Source organism: Gossypium raimondii, chromosome 12, assembly GCF_025698545.1.
Source record: "Gossypium raimondii isolate GPD5lz chromosome 12, ASM2569854v1, whole genome shotgun sequence".
Taxonomy (NCBI): domain Eukaryota; kingdom Viridiplantae; phylum Streptophyta; class Magnoliopsida; order Malvales; family Malvaceae; genus Gossypium; species Gossypium raimondii.
In genome coordinates this window covers 54507084-54524761 of record NC_068576.1, presented here as the reverse complement: position 1 = coordinate 54524761, position 17678 = coordinate 54507084, and the positions used below count along the sequence as shown (strand labels likewise).

The 17678-nt window shown below is 36.1% G+C and overlaps 5 protein-coding genes across 5 annotated transcripts; 2 read left to right on the top strand and 3 right to left on the bottom strand.

The window, feature by feature from the left end:
- Positions 1-333: 333 nt before the first annotated feature.
- On the bottom strand, positions 334-3289 carry LOC105765329 (plant UBX domain-containing protein 10). Its single transcript, XM_012584354.2, has 4 exons — positions 2312-3289; positions 1329-1499; positions 892-1095; positions 334-722 (listed from the first exon to the last, which is right to left on the bottom strand). Exons 1-4 carry the CDS (start codon positions 3086-3088, stop codon positions 495-497), a joined length of 1380 nt encoding a protein of 459 aa, XP_012439808.1. The 5' UTR covers positions 3089-3289; the 3' UTR covers positions 334-494.
- A 568-nt stretch (positions 3290-3857) lies between these two features.
- LOC105765331 (uncharacterized) lies at positions 3858-6295 on the bottom strand. Its single transcript, XM_012584360.2, has 5 exons — positions 6023-6295; positions 5851-5923; positions 5557-5716; positions 5362-5403; positions 3858-4841 (listed from the first exon to the last, which is right to left on the bottom strand). The coding sequence occupies exons 1-5, from the start codon at positions 6100-6102 to the stop codon at positions 3982-3984; spliced, it is 1215 nt and encodes a 404-aa protein (XP_012439814.1). The 5' UTR covers positions 6103-6295; the 3' UTR covers positions 3858-3981.
- Positions 6296-7274: 979 nt separating this feature from the next.
- LOC105765330 (BTB/POZ domain-containing protein At3g05675) lies at positions 7275-9458 on the top strand. Its single transcript, XM_012584355.2, has 2 exons — positions 7275-7439; positions 7988-9458. Exon 2 carries the CDS (start codon positions 8034-8036, stop codon positions 9327-9329), a length of 1296 nt encoding a protein of 431 aa, XP_012439809.1. The 5' UTR covers positions 7275-7439; positions 7988-8033; the 3' UTR covers positions 9330-9458.
- A 997-nt stretch (positions 9459-10455) lies between these two features.
- On the top strand, positions 10456-13615 carry LOC105765333 (uncharacterized). Its single transcript, XM_012584365.2, has 3 exons — positions 10456-10874; positions 12352-12500; positions 13228-13615. The coding sequence occupies exons 1-3, from the start codon at positions 10698-10700 to the stop codon at positions 13364-13366; spliced, it is 465 nt and encodes a 154-aa protein (XP_012439819.1). The 5' UTR covers positions 10456-10697; the 3' UTR covers positions 13367-13615.
- Positions 13616-15264: 1649 nt separating this feature from the next.
- LOC105765332 (dof zinc finger protein DOF4.6) lies at positions 15265-17210 on the bottom strand. The gene is made up of 2 exons (XM_012584361.2): positions 16947-17210; positions 15265-16571 (listed from the first exon to the last, which is right to left on the bottom strand). The coding sequence occupies exons 1-2, from the start codon at positions 16968-16970 to the stop codon at positions 15732-15734; spliced, it is 864 nt and encodes a 287-aa protein (XP_012439815.1). The 5' UTR covers positions 16971-17210; the 3' UTR covers positions 15265-15731.
- Between the last annotated feature and the right edge of the window lie 468 nt (positions 17211-17678).

The window sequence follows — 17678 nt, the reverse complement described above, 5'->3', positions numbered from 1 at the left end:
CTCAATAAAGATATATATATATATATTTCTAAAAAGCACGATGAGTTAACTGACTTGCTACAAACTTAATAGCTGAGATTGTTACAAGAACATAAATGTTAAAAGTAATTTTAGAACAAATAAATCGTATAAAAGAAATCTCATAAAAATAAATAAAACGACATAATAAAAAAATAATTATTTGATAAATGGAATTAGGAAAAACGCTGCATGTTTAATTGAAATCTAAAAAAAAAAAAAAAAACATGAACATTTCTTTAAACTTTTAATAATTCTACATACTAGTGGTTGATTGAAATGAAAATTTTGGCCATTTGGTTGATCGAGCGAATCTTATAGAATTCAGAGTCCCTGCTATCTTTATCTCAAATTATGGTTCGCTGATTATGTTGAAACTAGAAACAAGAAGCATATTAAAAATATTTACTTCAGTAATTGCAGAAAACTTTTAAGATCATACAACATGACAAGTATCAAGCCTTCTTCAGTTCAGACTAGTTTAGCTCCACAAAAAGGCTGGCCTGAGGATGTAATCCTGCTTCTTTCAAGCTCAGGGATTGCTTATCTCGACCATATGTAACTCTAGGAAAGTTGGACACAAGGCTGTAATCCTCAACTTCTAAGCAACCCAATGAATCAACATAGTCATAAACTAATTGGATTGTTGCCGTGCTGTGAAACCTCCTTTCTTTGCGTTCACCTGTGGGAAACCGTACCAATACCTGTTTTCCCAACACAACATGCATATGTTTAATTTTAATTTGGCAACGGAGAAGTATTAGGCATGCCAATGCAGAAAAGTGGAATATGCAAGGATGATGGAGAATGATCATTAGAACTGAGATGATAAAAGTGCCTAAACCATAAAGAAAGCAAGAAAAATGAAATTACCTGTGTAACACTTGGTCCTTTCTCAGGTTCATCACCAAGTGATAAGGCTTTTTGTTCTCGCATTCTAGCCCGGGCAGCCTCTTTTTCAGCAGCTTCACGTGCTGCTCTTTCATGAGCTTCTTCTTCTTCCTTCCGTTTCTGTTCAGCTTCGGCGGCCTCCCTTTCCAGACGTTCTTGCTCCTCTCTCCTCTGGCGTTCTCTAGCCTAATGTCATGAATAAAATGAAAAGATTAGTCAGGCTATTATTTTATCATTCCAATGGTGCTTTTTAAAGCACAAATACATTTAGTAAGCAAAGAAGGGATTATTATTTTCCTTTTTCAGTCTTCTTGGAATATAATGGCAGTAATGAGGAAAAAGAAACTAGAGTATGCCATCTAGCCAAATATGTAGTAAACTGTATTAAAGCCGCTAATTTAAAATTAAAAGCAGCCTACTTGATCAGCTTCAAGTGCTGCTCTGTAAGCAGCATCTTGCTCCTCCCTCAAACGCATGTTGTTTCTTCTCTCTTCTGCATCCAGTCTTGCAGCAACAAGAACAGGAGAACTTTCTTCAAGCACTTTCTGCAGCATCGTGAGCATTTCTTCTGGAGATGTTGGTCCCTCAACCTGCAAAGAAAGAGAGCATCACCATGCAAGATCACCAATTAAACCGGTTTTACTGGTTCAGAAAAGTTATAAAGTACTGGACTAGATAGGCCGCCAGTTCACAGTTGAACTGGTGTGACTGGCCGGTTTAGTTCCATTATTTTATGCTGACCTAAAGTTAAAAATATGAGAAACAGGAATGCTATTAAAGAGTCCAATCAATTCACTAAAAACAATAGTCAAATGAATTTAATATGTAGTAGTCTGGAATGAAGGCACAATTCGAGCAAAAGCTGCATTTTAATGTAAAGAAACTAAAAATGCAAAGCCCAATTGTAGCACGATATAAGTCACAAAATGCCTTATAACAAACTGTAAAGAACTGGTAGGCGTATTGAAAATCAGATAAGCTTTAGTTTAATAAATCATTAAGAAGATGACTTATTCAGCATTTTCAGGCTTTAAAAAAGAACTCATACGCCTAGCTATTCGCCATGTCAAAACTTCAGTGCCCACCCAAAAATCTGTATTCAAAGGCATTTACCAACAAGCAAAACAAAACTAGCAAGAACTTACATCTAAACTTTCTGCTCAGCAGAAGCACAATGACAAAGAATTAGAATGAAATCCCTGAGTTTTACCCATTTAACCCCTAGCAGGTGGTTAACTGCACAAAAATTTACGAAAAAATATCTAAAGCATGAACGATAATAGGTCATTTTCAGTTTCTGCTTTTGCCAAAAGGATATCTAATTGATTTCGGGTTCCCAAAAACATTAACTTATTGCATTATTAACAATTCAAAATAGAAGCGAGAATCACAATGTTGATACCTGTTGAAGGAGTGCAATCCTCTGGTTCGTAGTAGGCATAACCACGGCACAAAATGGGAACCTAGATGCCTTCAAGCTATTACTCATTTTAAAACCCTCACTAGCCCTAATGTCGGCGCCCCACGCCACAAAATTCTCATTCACAAAGGCAGCCACTGCCTCGGAACACAAGGTCCTTCCACAGAATACAGGAGAATCTGGGTGGTCCGGCGAGTGCAAGTACACAAACAACAGCTTAAAGGAGTTCCTTGACCTCTGCAAGGCGTCCATGAAACCCTCACCGACGAAATTCGGCCTAGTCGTCGGGTAGTCTCTCTCAAATGCCGCCACGAATTCCATAGCTTCAGAAGCCGCAGCTGAGACCGAGACCAATCGTGCCGATGATTCCCCGCCCCGCCCCTGTCCCAGGCCGATCATCCCAAGGGAATACGAAAGAACTCCGCCGGCGGCCCATAATCCAAGCCCGACAGCTCCAGAGACTAACCCTAGGCTACCGGATATCACAGAGAAGGGCAATGTAACGAGTTTCCAAGCTATGCTGGGGTTAGGAGCGGGAGCGAGACCCGAACTGGATGCGGATTGGGTGGGGTCAAGAGAATCGCGAGGGTCAGAATCGGAGGTAATGGTGGAAGCAGAGGATTGATTGGAAGAGGTGAAAGAAGAGATAGCCAGTTCGAGGTCCCAACCATGAGCCTGGAGGATTTCCGTACACAAATCGGGATCTTCGAGGCCCGTCACCGCTTGAAAACATGCCAATTTATCGGCTACATCAACCATTTCTCCAGAATTTACAAAATGAAAAATATTAGGGTTTTTCCTTTCTTTCTGACAGAGAAAGGAAGGACGAAGAACAATCCGAGGCAAGGGAATTTTCTTCGGGTTTTTTCTTTTAATTTCTATTTATTTGGATGGTTGGTTTAAGGGGAAAATAGAGAGCGAAGGGTTTATGGATTGAAGAAGATCGGTTCAAATGCTTTAGGGGATCGTAACAGATATTTGGACGACAGACTTGTTCGAAATTACGTAACTACCATTGGCTTTTGATTCTTTTTAAAAGGTTTAATTCTGTGTCTAGTCCCTGTACTCTTTGGACTTTTTAATTTTAGTTATTTTGCACACTTAAAAGGAGTTTTTTCACCTTCAAGGAAGCTAGAACCCAAGTCAACTGAAGCATGAAATGCTGTTGTATTGGGAGAGTCCGAAGGTTGGTTGGTACAAGCTAAAAACAGATGGTAGTTGGAAAAATGTACAAAGACTGAAAGACCTGGGGCAAGGACTAAATTTCTAAAACCCGAAGAGTAAAAGGTTAGGTGGCAGAATTAGACCTTTTAAAACCGCCTGAAATGAACAATGCGCTGTGAAATTAATAGATTTCGCAACGACGTCGTTCGGTGCTTTCCTTTTATTGCCCAGCAACAAACAGGCCTTTTCAATCTATATTACTTTCTAATATATTTACCATCACATTTTTAAAACAGAGTATATTGGGAATGCTAAGCTAAAAGCACATTATGGAACACCTACATGGATGGACACTGATACTCTGTTTTAGTTAGTATCCCTCTAAGATATGAATTAAATATACATCAGAAATGTTCATGTACATGTACAACAAAATTCCCATATTGAAAATTATTAAAAAAAAGGGGTTATTTTAGCAACTAACACCCTTACATTTCCTCTATCAAGGCTTTGTCCTTGTTTCCTGCTACATTCTTCTCTGTTCTGGAAAAACTTTTATTGCCTCCATATTCCATCAATGAACTCTTTTCTGCACTCACAATGGCTGCCAAAGAAGACAATGCTTTGTTCGGTTGCTCATGAACCCAACACATTATGAAATAAACCTTCCTCTCAGCAAGTTTCAGCTTGCTTTTCGTTTCGGACTTCCTCAGCTTTCTTTGTTTCTCGGATTTCAACTCCCTTCCCGCAGCCATAATCATCCTTTGTAGATCACAAAGCATACAGATCAACGCAGGACTTCCAAGGGAAAGTAGGTTTGTTATGTCATCAACAAGTGCCAATCCAAATTGCAAACCACCGATGTGCCGGTAAGCCGGAGAGCAGGTTTGCTCCAAGCAATAACACAGAGCTTCCTGCACAGTCTCGGGCTGTCCAGCTTGACCTAATACAGATGATATACTCAATACCACCATTGCTGATCCTACAGCATCCGATTGCCAATCTCCATTGTAGACACGAAGCGTGAAGCAGTAACTATATATGATATCAACCAAATGAACAGCTAAGAGTGGAGATGGTTCCGTAGAAATGAGCATACGAAGCGAAGAAAGTGGAGTTTTGGGGCCACAAGGAATATCGCTTGGTTGGTCGCTTTCAAGATCTTCTCGATTGGCCATAGGTTGTATAAGTTGAGCTCCATCCTTGCTTAAACAGATTGTTCTGGCAGCAGGCTTTAACCACCAAGGATCCCACGGCTCAATCATCTTACTCAATTCTCCAGATGCCAAAACTCTTTGGAACCGTTTCTTCTCTTCAAGGGATAAATCATTGATATTAACTTCACCTCCTACATAAAAAAGAAACAACAGAAATTTATGTTCAAGCATAGATTAACACAAACTTCATAAGACAAATCAATGTAATTAAAAGGTGAATGTACTTGGCGGGTCCCTCTATTAAAGGGACCTGATCAAATTAATCCCTCTATTATTAAACAGATCAATTTAGTCCCTGTACTACTAAAAAGAATCAAATAAAACCAAATTTCAACAAAGTTAACATTCAAAGTTTAAAAAATGTCGTGTATAATTTAAAAGAGTTAAGATTTTGAAATCTTCTTATGGTTTTACAAAGGGAATCTACTATTTGGAGTTGAGCTGCAAATGAAAAATAATTTTCATGACAATTTTTTAAACATTAAATGATAACTATGTTACTAATAAGCCTTATTTAATTCTTCTAAATAGTATAATGATTAAATTGATCCATTTAATAATAAGTGGACTAATTTGATCCAACCCTATAATAGAGGGACTTGACAAGTACTTTCACCGTAATTAATACATAGAATTTGAACCAAAGATTACCTGACAAAATCTTCTGAATAGTGTCATCCGAAAGAATTGAATCTGCATAAAAAAATCCAAATTACATTTTTCATTGATACAGTAATTCAATCAAGGCTTATATTAGGCAAACAAACAAAGCAAATATATATATAGGTACTTCAAAATCAAGGAAAATACCCATTATCAAAAAAAAAAAAAAATCAAGGAAAATACCATCAACATCTTCATCTAAAGGTTCGGTTTCGTCCTCGGAATGGAAACGTTTCAGAATTTCAAGCATTTTCCGTTTAGTTTGATCGTCAGATTGAAGATGGCGCAGCTCCTCGACTACATTTTCTCGCATGAATGATTCGGTACAGCGAATGCTATGAGACTGTAAAAAAAAGTCACACAAAGAAAACTTTTTTGTTTCATTTCAAAACTTTTTTGTTTCATTTCAGAACAAACTAAACAAAAAAAGAAAAAAACCAATTTCTGATTGAAGAAAGCGTGAAATTGAGGCCTTACCTTGTAACAAGGAAGAGAGCAGTAGCGGGAGTTACATCGAGGGCAAGTGTATTGCGAGAATTGCTTCTGACACCTGTGCAAAATCAGTTGAAAGTTGAGAAAAATAAATAAATATTGGACAAATAATCTGAAATTCACAAAAAAATGAAGAAGAAAAGGAAGAAGAACATACACATGGCAGATGATACGGGAAGGAGGATTCAACGAGGAGGAATTAGAAGGTTTTTCTGATGTACGTATCGTTTCCGCCATCTTTCAAATAACCCAAACTGATTCATCTTTTGATTTGTTTGCATAAACTGAATAAAACAAAAAAAGGCTCGAAAACCCTAGAAAGATTCAGAAAGTTTTGATTGGGCTCTATTTCAAATACCAGCCCACAATGCATTTCCCCCGTCACCACCATCACTCAAAGGCCCCATAAAGTAAGTGATGCAATCATGTGTTCCAAAGCCTTACTGAATGGTTATTTGACTGGCAGAGGTGGTATTTATTGACCAAAATATCCATCTATATTCGTGGAATTTGCAGCGAAACAACATGTAGGAGTGAAGACAAGACATAACTTGGTTTTAGCTCTTGTTTTAATCACAGTCACACTCACTTTGGAATGTAGGCAGCTTTTTTCCTTTTCTAGATTGCTATTGGTTAATCATAGCTACAACTTGCGCAAGTGGCCTCCTAATCTTTAATTTCAGATTCATTACTAAGATAGACAAATATCCTTTCAAAAAAATATTATATTATATAATTTTTAATAAAGATATAAATAATCATTAATGTTTTATTCAACCCATCAAATTAACTAATCCCATTAAAAATTTGTATTATTCATGTTACTTTTATTCAGTTCTTTCTTTTTATGGTTAATTGGCCGACGGCATTAAATAATTGTGCATAAACTTACAACTTGTACAAGTTGAGCCAACAAAATTAATGAAAAATATATATCGAATCTCCAAAAGGTACTGAACTGAAATATCATCATCATAATAAATTTGTAATGTTGGGAAATTGATACAATTGCTTCACTAAATTTAGGTTGAATTCGGATAAATTTAAAGTCGAATTGAATTTAAATTTATAAATAAAAACAAAATTTTTTTAATATTAACTTTTTATTCACAAAATTTAAATACAATATTTAAAATATTAATTTTTATATATTTAATCATTATAAATATTAAACTATTAAAAACCACAAAAATAATATCACCTCTCAAGTCTCAACCCATCATTTGTCACATACCATAGTTAAATGTGCCATGATATTACATTCTTGCCCTTATATGTTTGTTAAAACTACAATGCCCCCAAAAGAGTAAGGTACCCCATCACCCACCAGCCACTTGTCAAGTTCTAACATGCAAAGCACGAGGCTAGTTGCGTCATTTCAGAAACTTGTCTTAAAAGGTGCTTTGGGTTTGTCCATGCTTTTTCATTTTATTACCTGAAACAGAACTCACTTCCCAGACCCAAAGGGAGAGAAAGAACTGCTGTTCTATGTTCTTTACTTAACACCAGATTTGTTATGTTGAAGTTGAGATAAATTTATGTCTGCTCTCAATACAATATGGGTGTTTGAAAAGGTCAGTTTTTTTTATTTCCCTTAATTCAGATTTTATCATTTATGAAGCTTTTTTCCCCATTAATGTGATATTAATTATGTTTTTAATTGCTTATTGATTTGCTATTGTCTTATTCTTGGTTTCCTAGGAAAAAAATTGATTTTGAATGTTATGTTCTATGTCTTATTGGTTTGGGGATTAAGAAAAGAGTAATCTATGTTCTGTGTTCTGATATTCATTAAATATGATGCTTAACTTTCTAATTTTGCATCTTCTCAGTGATAGCTAAAAAGCCTAAAATTTATTATATTTCTCTTTTTAAAAAAATGATGAACTGGTTTCCTTTCTAGGCTATGGTATTAATTCTTGCTTCAACGTCTCAAGAACCGAACAATTTCATAATTTCCTGTTTAGATTATTGTTAGTTGTGCTCTGTCGGATACTATGATTTTGTATTGTTTTGGGGCAAGGAAGCATATGTTTTGATAGAGGAAGATAGATCTATTCTCATACTTCCGGAATTCGTGTCGGTTCTGCCGGAACTTAAGTTCGAATAATGCTTTTTTCAGGTGTGTGAATTGTGAAGCATGAATATCATTTTCATTATCTCTGCACATGGACCTAACTGCAGTAGCCAAGCCTTGCAGTTTCGGTGACAAAGGTACGAGTGATGTCGTTTTACGCTTGAGAAACAGCGAAGGAAGGCCCGAATGGTTCTACTCCCACTCATCTGTTCTCGTTAGTAAAAGCGGGTTCTTTGCCGATCGGCTTTCTAATCCTGGCTCGGGCTCCTGCATCGAGATTCATTGCTCGGACTCTACTTATGATCATCATGTTAACCTTTTGAGATTACTGTATCTCCCCACCAATTCACTTTTGGATTCCTTGGACTCGGTTCAATCTGCTCTCGGTGTTCTACCATTGGCAATTGCATTCCGTTGTGAAAACATTACAAACTGCTGCATCCAGTATTTGGAGGCTGTTCCTTGGGAGGATAAGGAAGAGGAACAAATTGTAAAAGAAGTCTTGAAACTGGGGCCGGTAGCTATGCCGATATTGGCGAGGATCCAACCAGTGGATTTAAGTGCTACCAAGAGTGTGTTTATTTCTGCAGTTCGGTTCGCCACGTCAATAGGTGGATCTTGTCCACCCTTTGGAGACGAGCTTAAAACATCTGCACAGGAACAAGTGGAGTTCATGCTTGGAGGAGATGAAGACACCCCATTAGTTACAGCAGATGATGAAGTAAAATCAGTAGTAAAATCAGGTCTTTCCCAAGTTTGTTCATTGTTTGAAAACGAGTTGTCTTCCCTTCTTCTCGTTCCCGACATCACAGCCGAGACCGCCGAGACTAGAATTTTACAGTGCCTTTCGGATGTCGAGTGGATGTGCAACATACTCCCCAAAATGGATTTAATGAAGGACTTTGTTTGTAGTTGGGGTGAGATGTCTAGAAAGATTTTGGAGATAGTTGAAGACAAGAAACTTGATAATGCAATGTGGGTTTTGAAAGTGAAGCTTATAGAAGTGACCGGGAAAGTTCTGGAAGCTGTCGGCTATGGAAACGTGATTCTCCCTGCACCGTGTCGAGTCCAATTGCTGAAGACATGGCTACCCTATATAAGGAAGATAAAGCCTCTCCTGGACGCAAAAGCTGACGAGGATACAGATTTCCCTTACAAGATGGATGAAGACTTGTGCCAAAGTATCGAGGGGGCGATCGTTTCGTTAGTACTAGCATTGCCATCTAACGATCAAGCAGATATTCTGTCGGATTGGATAAAAACCGAGCAGCTTAAGTATCCTGACTTGAGCGAGGCATTCGAGGTATGGTGTTACAGAACCAAGTCAGCAAAGAGAAGATTAATGGAAGGCTTGGATAGAGTTGGCAATACCACTATTAGCCTTTGATTTCTTACAAGTTGTATGATTTGAACTTATAAAATGAATAGATGGTGACAATCCCCATTTCATGTAACTCAGACACCATCAAAAGCTCTATATGATCCTTAATTTCATCTGATTTTTTTGCCCCCTTCACATGATCATATCCATGTAGTTTTGAGGTGCTTGCGCCGCCATTGCAGGGCAAAGTAAACAGATCATCGACGGTTGGTATTGGTTTGGCAACTACCAGACTACAAAGAAAATAGTGCCATGTTCTCGTTTGTTGTCTGAGGTTAGATGAACCGACATATGACATCTTTTTATGCTTAGAGAACTTGTTTCTTCCTAAGTTCAAACACCAACAACCAACCGTCCACCTGCATGATCCAACTCATCGTGTTTCCTTGCCTGTGGTTCCGACATTTACTTGTTTAATATTAATTGTAGATCGTTCTGGTATGAAGAACGAGAATAATTTTCAACACATAAATGATCGAACTTCATACCACATAACATCTTGTTATGGTCATAAATTACAACATAGGGGGGTTTCTTTTACTGATTTACAATATCGGTCGAAGGAGCTTGTCTTGGACAAGATTGACCCTCGAATGGATACAATCATATTATATCACATCTCACGATTTCAAAATCGATTTTTTAAGTCATATCATGTCACTTTTATCCATACTTTGGATGAAGTTTTTTTTTTTTTTCAATTTTAAAAGTAACCCAACTTTTGTGGATAATTATGCAAAAAGGACCTGTATCAAGTCTCTCTATTACGGTTCGACTACCAAAAAGCGGTAAATTTTGAGATATATATCGAAACTCTGTCCAACTTCTTAAATACATAACTTACAACATCACAATGTATCATCAATCACCACCCGCAATCTTCAACACTAAATCTTGCATCTGAGCACTAATATTTTCATAGGAAAAAATAAAAATGTATGGAACATTCCTTGCCTACATTTTATTAAACCAACAATGTATATTTATACATTATCTACAAAAAGAAAATTTGCCGAAAATTCCTCCGAAATATGTAATGTAGCAAAATAATTCGACAACGACAAGCAACCAAGCTAGGCCATAGAAAATACAAAGGATGGTTCAGATCGAGGGAGCTTTATAAATAGGTTAAAAAAGAAAAAAAAAACCCAAACCGGCACCGTCAATAAAGACAATATCATCATCATCATAATCATCATCCTACGTCTCCCTCGATCATCATCCTTGACCTTGAAATTAAGCCTTCCTTTGTTCAACAGCAAAGAAAATTCAAAGTTGTAACAATATACCCTTGAATCAACCTCTGCTTGTTTAAGAAAGAAGGAAAACTTGTGAAACAAGAAGAAGAAGAAGAGAAGAGCAAAAAAGTGAAATATGTACGTGAGAGCGGTGCCAACGACAGATCTGAACAAGAATACGGAGTGGTTCACGTACCCAGGGGTTTGGACCACTTATATCTTGATGGTTTTCATTTCATGGCTCCTCGTTTTATCTCTCTTTGGCACCTCTGCTGGAACCGCTTGGACAATTGTTCATCTCGCGCATTTCTTTGTAAGCTCGCCTTTTTTCCCCTTTTGATTTTGATTCATAAAAGTTATATTTTTCTTGGTTTTTGTTGCGTTTCCTATCTGGGTTTTAATTTGATCGGCTTTTGTGATTTTTTTTTTGTTGATGGGGGGTTTTGGATTGAATTAAGGGCTTGATGATTTCTTGAGACTTTAGCTATAGCAACGACGAAATTAGTTTTTTTTCCCCTGCGTTGGTTAAAATTTTTGGGGATTATTATTCTGGACCAGCTTTGCTATATTGCTTGACTAGAGAGATTTGGCGGGTTCCCCAATAGCTTCTTGTATAGGTGAATTGTAGAAAGCTTGAATTATGAGTTTGTTGGTGCTAGTGCTTGGTCGAAATCTATGTCTTTGATTACAACTACTCGAATAATATGTTTATAGTATTAATTCTTTCTGTTTCTTGTGTTTGTGAATTGATTATGCGTTGTTGTCATCAGTTTATTGGCCTTTGAGATGCCTATATAGGCTATATCTCTAAGCTTATTGAAGATTTGGAGGTTTAAACCTAGTTAAGGAGGTGAAAATTTTCAGCACAAGCCACAACTGAATGAGCGAATAAGCTGGTCTGGAACTCTTTAAAGCTCCTTTTTCCCTCACTTTTCAATTTATAAACTGAATTTTCTTTTGGGAATTCAGTGTATCTACTATATCAAATTGGCTTGAAATGCTATATCATATACTAAATTGCATGTCTACAACAGATGGACTGTTGTCTGTTTTTTCTTTGGTATTCTAGACCCACGTGGTTGTGAGAATGTTGAGAATAATAGCCTACTTTCTCAAACTGGAATGCTTAGGATTCTTGATTCTAAATTGGTTGTTTGTCAACCTTTTTAGCTGGTAGTAAAGGGCTAATTGACCTTTACATATTTAGAGTAAGGCATCCCTCCGAGATTTGATTAGACAACATCTGGTGCTGTTGCTAACTGTCTTCACTTTTCATGATTCTGCTGTAATACTTTTCTAGCTTTCTTGATGGTTTGATACGCGTGAATGAATGGAAATCTAAAATTTTAAGTCTTAATGATGTACTCACTTGCTTGGTAGCAAATAGAATGAGCTAAAACTAGTATATTTGTGGTTACTGCTTTTGTTAATGTTTGGCATGCCCCCTTTGATAGTTCTATTTGTTTCTTTTCCTTGAGTGAAGAAAGGCTCAGATTTCACCTATACAGTTGGTCAGAGTTTGTTTCTTTGAGTTTAATTACTAGATGTCTAAATAACAATTTCCTGTTTATCAACGTGAAACAATTTGTTAGACATTTTCAGGTGATTACTAATTATGATATCCAGTCAGAGATTTGCTTGTTATTGTTATACCATAAGACAGGGTCAAGAAATGACTATTATTTACTCTTCACTATAACACTAATAAATGGTATAGTATTCAAAATTTCAGCTCTTTATTCTATGCTTAATGAGTATGTTGTGCATGGATTTGCATATTCTTGCCTCAGGTCACATATCACTTCTTTCACTGGAAGAAGGGAACACCGTTTGCTGATGACCAAGGTATCTACAACGGTTTGACTTGGTGGGAGCAAATAGACAATGGCAAGCAACTGACACGGAACAGGAAGTTTTTGACTGTTGTACCTGTTGTGCTGTAAGTATTCACTTTCTTCTATATAAACCTATACTGAATATCGGAAATAAAAATATGGCGGCTTTTTAATTCATAGATGATTTACTGAACTAAAGCGTATAAGATGCAATGTGGTGGGTCTCCCTTATGTTTTATTTGATTAAGGTGCATGCCTTCTGTTAGATACTTAGTGAGTTGCATTCAACCTTTGCCATGCTCATGAATGCCTCTTGTTACGACCTATGGATGTAGTCAATTTACGTTATTCAAAGAATCAGTTAATAAAAGATAGTTTCCTCACATGCAATTGATTTAAACCGTATTCTACCCTTCCAATTTGGTCATCCACCTCCTCGTTATCAATGACTTCCTTCCGCGAAGAAGATGAATCTCCATGGGTATCGCACTTATACCCGATCAGACATTATGTGCTTTTTCTACATGCATACCTTTATATGGAAGGAAAAAGGTTACTAATTTCTGTTTGTTACTAATTGCTTATGGATTCTTTTCCATATCATTCAACAGTTAATTCATTAAACTAGACAGTACTTTTCTGCATATTAAACTAGCTGTTTCCTACTGCCATATTTATTAATCGCCTCTTGAACGGAAACATTTTAGGACTCTGAAACCTTAGATAAGAGTAATATCGAAGTGATGCATCGCAAGACATTATACAAGAACTCTAATATTTTCTTTTATCTTGGTTAACACATCCTTATTTACCCTACATTTTATTTTCCAGGTACCTTATCGCCTCACATACAACAGATTATCAAAACCCGATGCTCTTCTTCAATACGTTGGCCGTATTTGTGCTGGTGGTTGCAAAGTTCCCCAACATGCACAAGGTCCGTATATTCGGAATCAACGGTGAGCATTGAACAACTGCCAAGGAATTCATGTCTGGTTTTTCAAGTACAAAGTTTCATTATTCTGGGGTGATCCCAATTTCGAAATATAATTGTAATATCCCTGTACGGATAATGAAACTGAAAAGGGCATTCTCATTTCTCTTTAATCAGGTTAAGAAAATATACCTTCCTCCCTTCCTTTAAGCCAGGGAAAAATACATTCATATATACTATTTACTTTCTCTCTTTGCAAGCTATATAGATAATCTTCTTGCCTTATATTGCTCCCAGCTTAAGCCACAAGTCTCTTTTATTAACCTCCAACTTTGTTGGAAACCAAGATATGGCCATTTTTGTGAACTACAGGTAGAGTGACAAAGAACTTTTGTTTTGTTGATACCAGTTTCGGATTCATTATTCTTTAAACCATAACATTCACAATAAATTTTTTAAAAAGGGAAAGATTTCGAGTCAGGCTTACAGTTGAAAGACATGCGCGTGTCGGCAGTGGGTCAGTCACTTCGTAGTCCACCCAAGGCCTTTGAGTGAAACACATAGTAACTTGAATCACAAGCTAAATAAGTACAGGCAAAAACTCCTGGTTCTGGTAGATCATGTCTGAAGGAATCCACCCCCATTACTTAACGAATTCCACGACACGTTAATTTCCATGTGTTCGCATCCCACCTAATGTTCTAAATTTTCCCCATTCCCAGACGCAAACATTTACAGAAAAAAAAAAGTTTCCCATTTTTTTAATCGAAAATAAAAAGTTCTTTTAGTTCAGACAGCATGGATGGATCAATGAAGTTAAGTTCAACACATGATACACGAATTTAATAACACTATTATCGTACTACTTCTCTTTAACATTTTAATGGTTCTTTAATTAAAGTCGATCATTAGATTTAGAATATACACGTAAATATTTAGATATTTTAATCACTTGATTTATGCTATACTACATGAACTCGAATATCCATTTTTAATACATAAAAAAGAACTGGGTTTTGTCTAAATTGCAAAACCCTTTTTCATAATCTTACCATTTTTGCACATTTTTTTGCCACATGATGTTTTCCACAAATAGCTTCCGTGTGTAAAGAAACCATTTGAATCTGAAAGCTCCCAATTTCTTGTTTAAGCAAAAATGTTTTTTCATCAGGCATTCTTGTTGTTTAGACTAAAATGTTAAAATAAAAGACTACATGATTATTATGGTTTCCATAAACAGCCCATGATGAACAAGCCATTAACTTGAGAAATCAAAGAGAAACTAAAATTAAGAGTCAAAAGGGTGGTTGATACAGGCTTTAACTAAAACACACTATCTGTCAGATAGTATACACAAACTTAAAGGTGGATTACAGCAAACAACAAAATCGAACCTACATACATACACATATATATATAATAATAAAAGGGTGGTGTAGATCTGGATTGATCGAAAACCTTAGTGGGGGAGGTGGGGGGTGTATTATTCTTCGACACACTTGTCGAGAGGAATGTTTGTGGGTCCATTTTCATGACCGAAAGAAAGGAGGCTTTGTCAGATCTTTCTCAATCTTTCAATTCCAAAAAAAAAAATAAAAAAGAAAAAGAAAGGGGAAGAGGGTGGCATTGAAGCAACGATGGAAATGGGTCTAAAATTTGTGGGTTTTTCGTCGAGAATATCAGTAGGTAAGCTTTTGTTTGGATTGAAGCAAGTTTCTATGTATATAGTTTTACAGGGTAACACGAAAATTTACAATGGCATGTGGGGAGGATCAGATTTCTTACCTGGCATACATATATATACAATTCATCTTTCTAAGCTTCTCTCCTATATTAATCTCTTAGGTGACGACACCATACATATGATATAAAAGAAGGGATATGGGGGGAGAGAGAGAATTTAAAATCACCATTGCAGCAACAAATATCAAATATGAGAGACTCAACAATTTGTTTACTAAAATCAAAATTAGAAAAAACTTTATGAACAAATTAAGAGTCTTTTTTTTGCTCCAACCAGGAATCCCTTACAAACTTTGAAAATTATACATTTTTTTTGTACTTGTACCAAGCCAACCAATGGATTCATAGGTTGCCCTTCTGCTTTTCTTTTTTGAACCATTACACTTTTTTTACCCTAAAAAAGGATCTTGGCTTAGCTTGATATCTTCTTCTAGTATGCCCTCAGTGAAGCCAACCTAAAATAAGCTTCAAATTTCCCACCATAATTAATTAAAAAAAAGAAGGGATCATATATATAGAGAGAGAGATCAAGGAAAACCATGTATATCATCTTCTGTTAGTAATGAAGAAATCCAAACAAGTCACCCCCACCTTAACAAAAAAACAGTAAAAAAGAGAAAAAGAAAAAGCCATATTAATTTTTTTCCATCTTGTTTAATTACCATGATCCACCACCTAACATACCAGTCCAATAACCAGTTGAATCACCTTGATCTTTATGTTGATCAATATCAGTTGTGGTGGAAACTTGTTTCAGATCTTCAAATGGAAACAAAAGCCTCCCAGTTGTCTCTTGAACACCATGGAGACTCCCATATCCATTTCCAAGTCCATCCAAGGAGAAATTCAGTGTTGGTTTAAAATCTTGCATGGGAAAATTACCAGGTGTATACACTGTGTTTGGATCTGGAACAGGCATGGGGATAAAAGAATTAAACCCCCTGGAAGTGATTCCAGTTAGCAACTCCAAAGCTGAAAGTTGAGAAGTAGTAGGTGATGAAGAAGAAGAGCTAGGGATTTGGTTCTTATTATTGTTTTCTAAGGGAACTTGAACCAATTCAGAGAGACTCCTATAGCCTTGACTAGCTGTAGGGAAAGCTAGGTTGAGATCTTGACCATCATGGATCTTAGGGTTTTGAGTAGAACACTGGGATAAGCTAGGTGGTGTAACCAAACCAGGTAGCTTTTTGGATGATGTTAAAGAAGTAGAAATAGAAGAAGAAGATGACGTAGATGATCTCTTGTTCTTCCTTGAACCACCACCAACAGGGATGTTTCTAAGGGAACCACCTTCAGTCCAATACCTTCTACAAGTCTTGCAAAAGTACCTAGGTTGAGTGAGACTGTAATTGTTGTAATAGCAGAATTTAGTGTTTGTTGAATTGCACCTTGGACAGTTCAAAGCTTGTTCTTTTTGGGGTCTTATTTTCCTCTCTAAACCTGTTGGCTTTGGACATGTATTTGTGACTATCTCTTCTATTGGTTTCACCACTATCTCCTACAAACATCAATGAAACAAAGATGAAGATGAGCAGACAAATGGAAAAAACTAAAGGAGTTAACTGATTTACACTTTCCAAGATTATAACAAAGCCAGAGATAAACTTATAAAAAAAAAAGGGTACTTTACTTTTTATTACATATTGATATCAGCAAAAGAGAAAGATAAAGTGCAAATTGCTGAAGAAAAAATGATAAAAACTAAATCCAATTTGAGTGGGGACTTTCAACGATTATCTATAGCCATGAAAAACCATCTTTTGCAACTTTGAAAACAAAAAGGAAAAGAAAACAAGAAAAAAAAAGCCCAAAAAGTTTGATAAAGAGAAGAAGAAGATCAGCTAAGCTAGCCAGGTGATAGATCTTTCTCTACCTGTGGCCATTGAGCAGTATCCATGGATGAAACTGAAAGAGAAGGAAAGAAAAATGAACAGTATTATATCTTCAATATAAGAGGAAAAAGAAATAGTGAAACAGCTTCTGTTTTTGGTCTCGAAACTGGTTTGAAAAGCAGAGAAAATGAAATGTTGGGTGGTTTTTTGAGGGGGTTTCTATGTATATGTACAATGTATATCACCTTGCTTTATGGCTTGTGCGTGTATAAGAGAGAAGAGAAACAAGAGATGGGACGTTCTGTATAATAAAATATAAAATATAAACTATACTAAGTGGGAATATTTGTTTCTGCAAATACATTCATTATTAGTTTATATATATAAAAAAAGAAGGCGAGTGGCTTATGTGTGCATGTTTTACATATCATCATATACATAATTTCATCCTTAAAAACATTATTATGTTTCTTTATTTATTTTTGCTCTCATTGAATTAGGCTTGACTAAATGGGAAGAAAGAAAATGAAAGCAAATGACAAACAGAAAAGTTGATGAATTTATTGCTGGTTGAGGTTAAAGCTTTAAAAGCCTATATTTAATGAAATGATTTTGTGCGAAGAAATAGGAAAATGAAAATTCCGACTAAATGACGAGGAGTTGGATGTTATTTAAAAGATAATCAATATATTATAAAATGGACGTGAATGATGTTTTATTAAAAATTTTATCTATTTTACTATTAAAAATTAGTTTTTATACCCCATATAAGA

What these genes read in the sequence shown, in the direction of transcription:
- LOC105765329 (XM_012584354.2), bottom strand. Translation starts at nt 3,088, where the DNA reads ATGGTTGATGTAGCCGATAAATTGGCATGTTTTCAAGCGGTGACGGGC. An exon ending in CAGCACTTGAAGCTGATCAA is followed by an intron (nt 1,096 to 1,328) that starts GTAGGCTGCTTT and finishes TCATGACATTAG; the next exon opens with GCTAGAGAACGCCAGAGGAG. An exon ending in AAGGACCAAGTGTTACACAG is followed by an intron (nt 723 to 891) that starts GTAATTTCATTT and finishes TTGGGAAAACAG; the next exon opens with GTATTGGTACGGTTTCCCAC.
- LOC105765331 (XM_012584360.2), bottom strand. Translation starts at nt 6,102, where the DNA reads ATGGCGGAAACGATACGTACATCAGAAAAACCTTCTAATTCCTCCTCG. An exon ending in TCCCGTATCATCTGCCATGT is followed by an intron (nt 5,924 to 6,022) that starts GTATGTTCTTCT and finishes GATTTTGCACAG; the next exon opens with GTGTCAGAAGCAATTCTCGC. An exon ending in GCTCTCTTCCTTGTTACAAG is followed by an intron (nt 5,717 to 5,850) that starts GTAAGGCCTCAA and finishes TTTTTTTTACAG; the next exon opens with TCTCATAGCATTCGCTGTAC.
- LOC105765330 (XM_012584355.2), top strand. Translation starts at nt 8,034, where the DNA reads ATGGACCTAACTGCAGTAGCCAAGCCTTGCAGTTTCGGTGACAAAGGT.
- LOC105765333 (XM_012584365.2), top strand. Translation starts at nt 10,698, where the DNA reads ATGTACGTGAGAGCGGTGCCAACGACAGATCTGAACAAGAATACGGAG. An exon ending in TTCATCTCGCGCATTTCTTT is followed by an intron (nt 10,875 to 12,351) that starts GTAAGCTCGCCT and finishes TTCTTGCCTCAG; the next exon opens with GTCACATATCACTTCTTTCA. An exon ending in ACTGTTGTACCTGTTGTGCT is followed by an intron (nt 12,501 to 13,227) that starts GTAAGTATTCAC and finishes TTTATTTTCCAG; the next exon opens with GTACCTTATCGCCTCACATA.
- LOC105765332 (XM_012584361.2), bottom strand. Translation starts at nt 16,970, where the DNA reads ATGGATACTGCTCAATGGCCACAG. An exon ending in ATACTGCTCAATGGCCACAG is followed by an intron (nt 16,572 to 16,946) that starts GTAGAGAAAGAT and finishes TGATGTTTGTAG; the next exon opens with GAGATAGTGGTGAAACCAAT.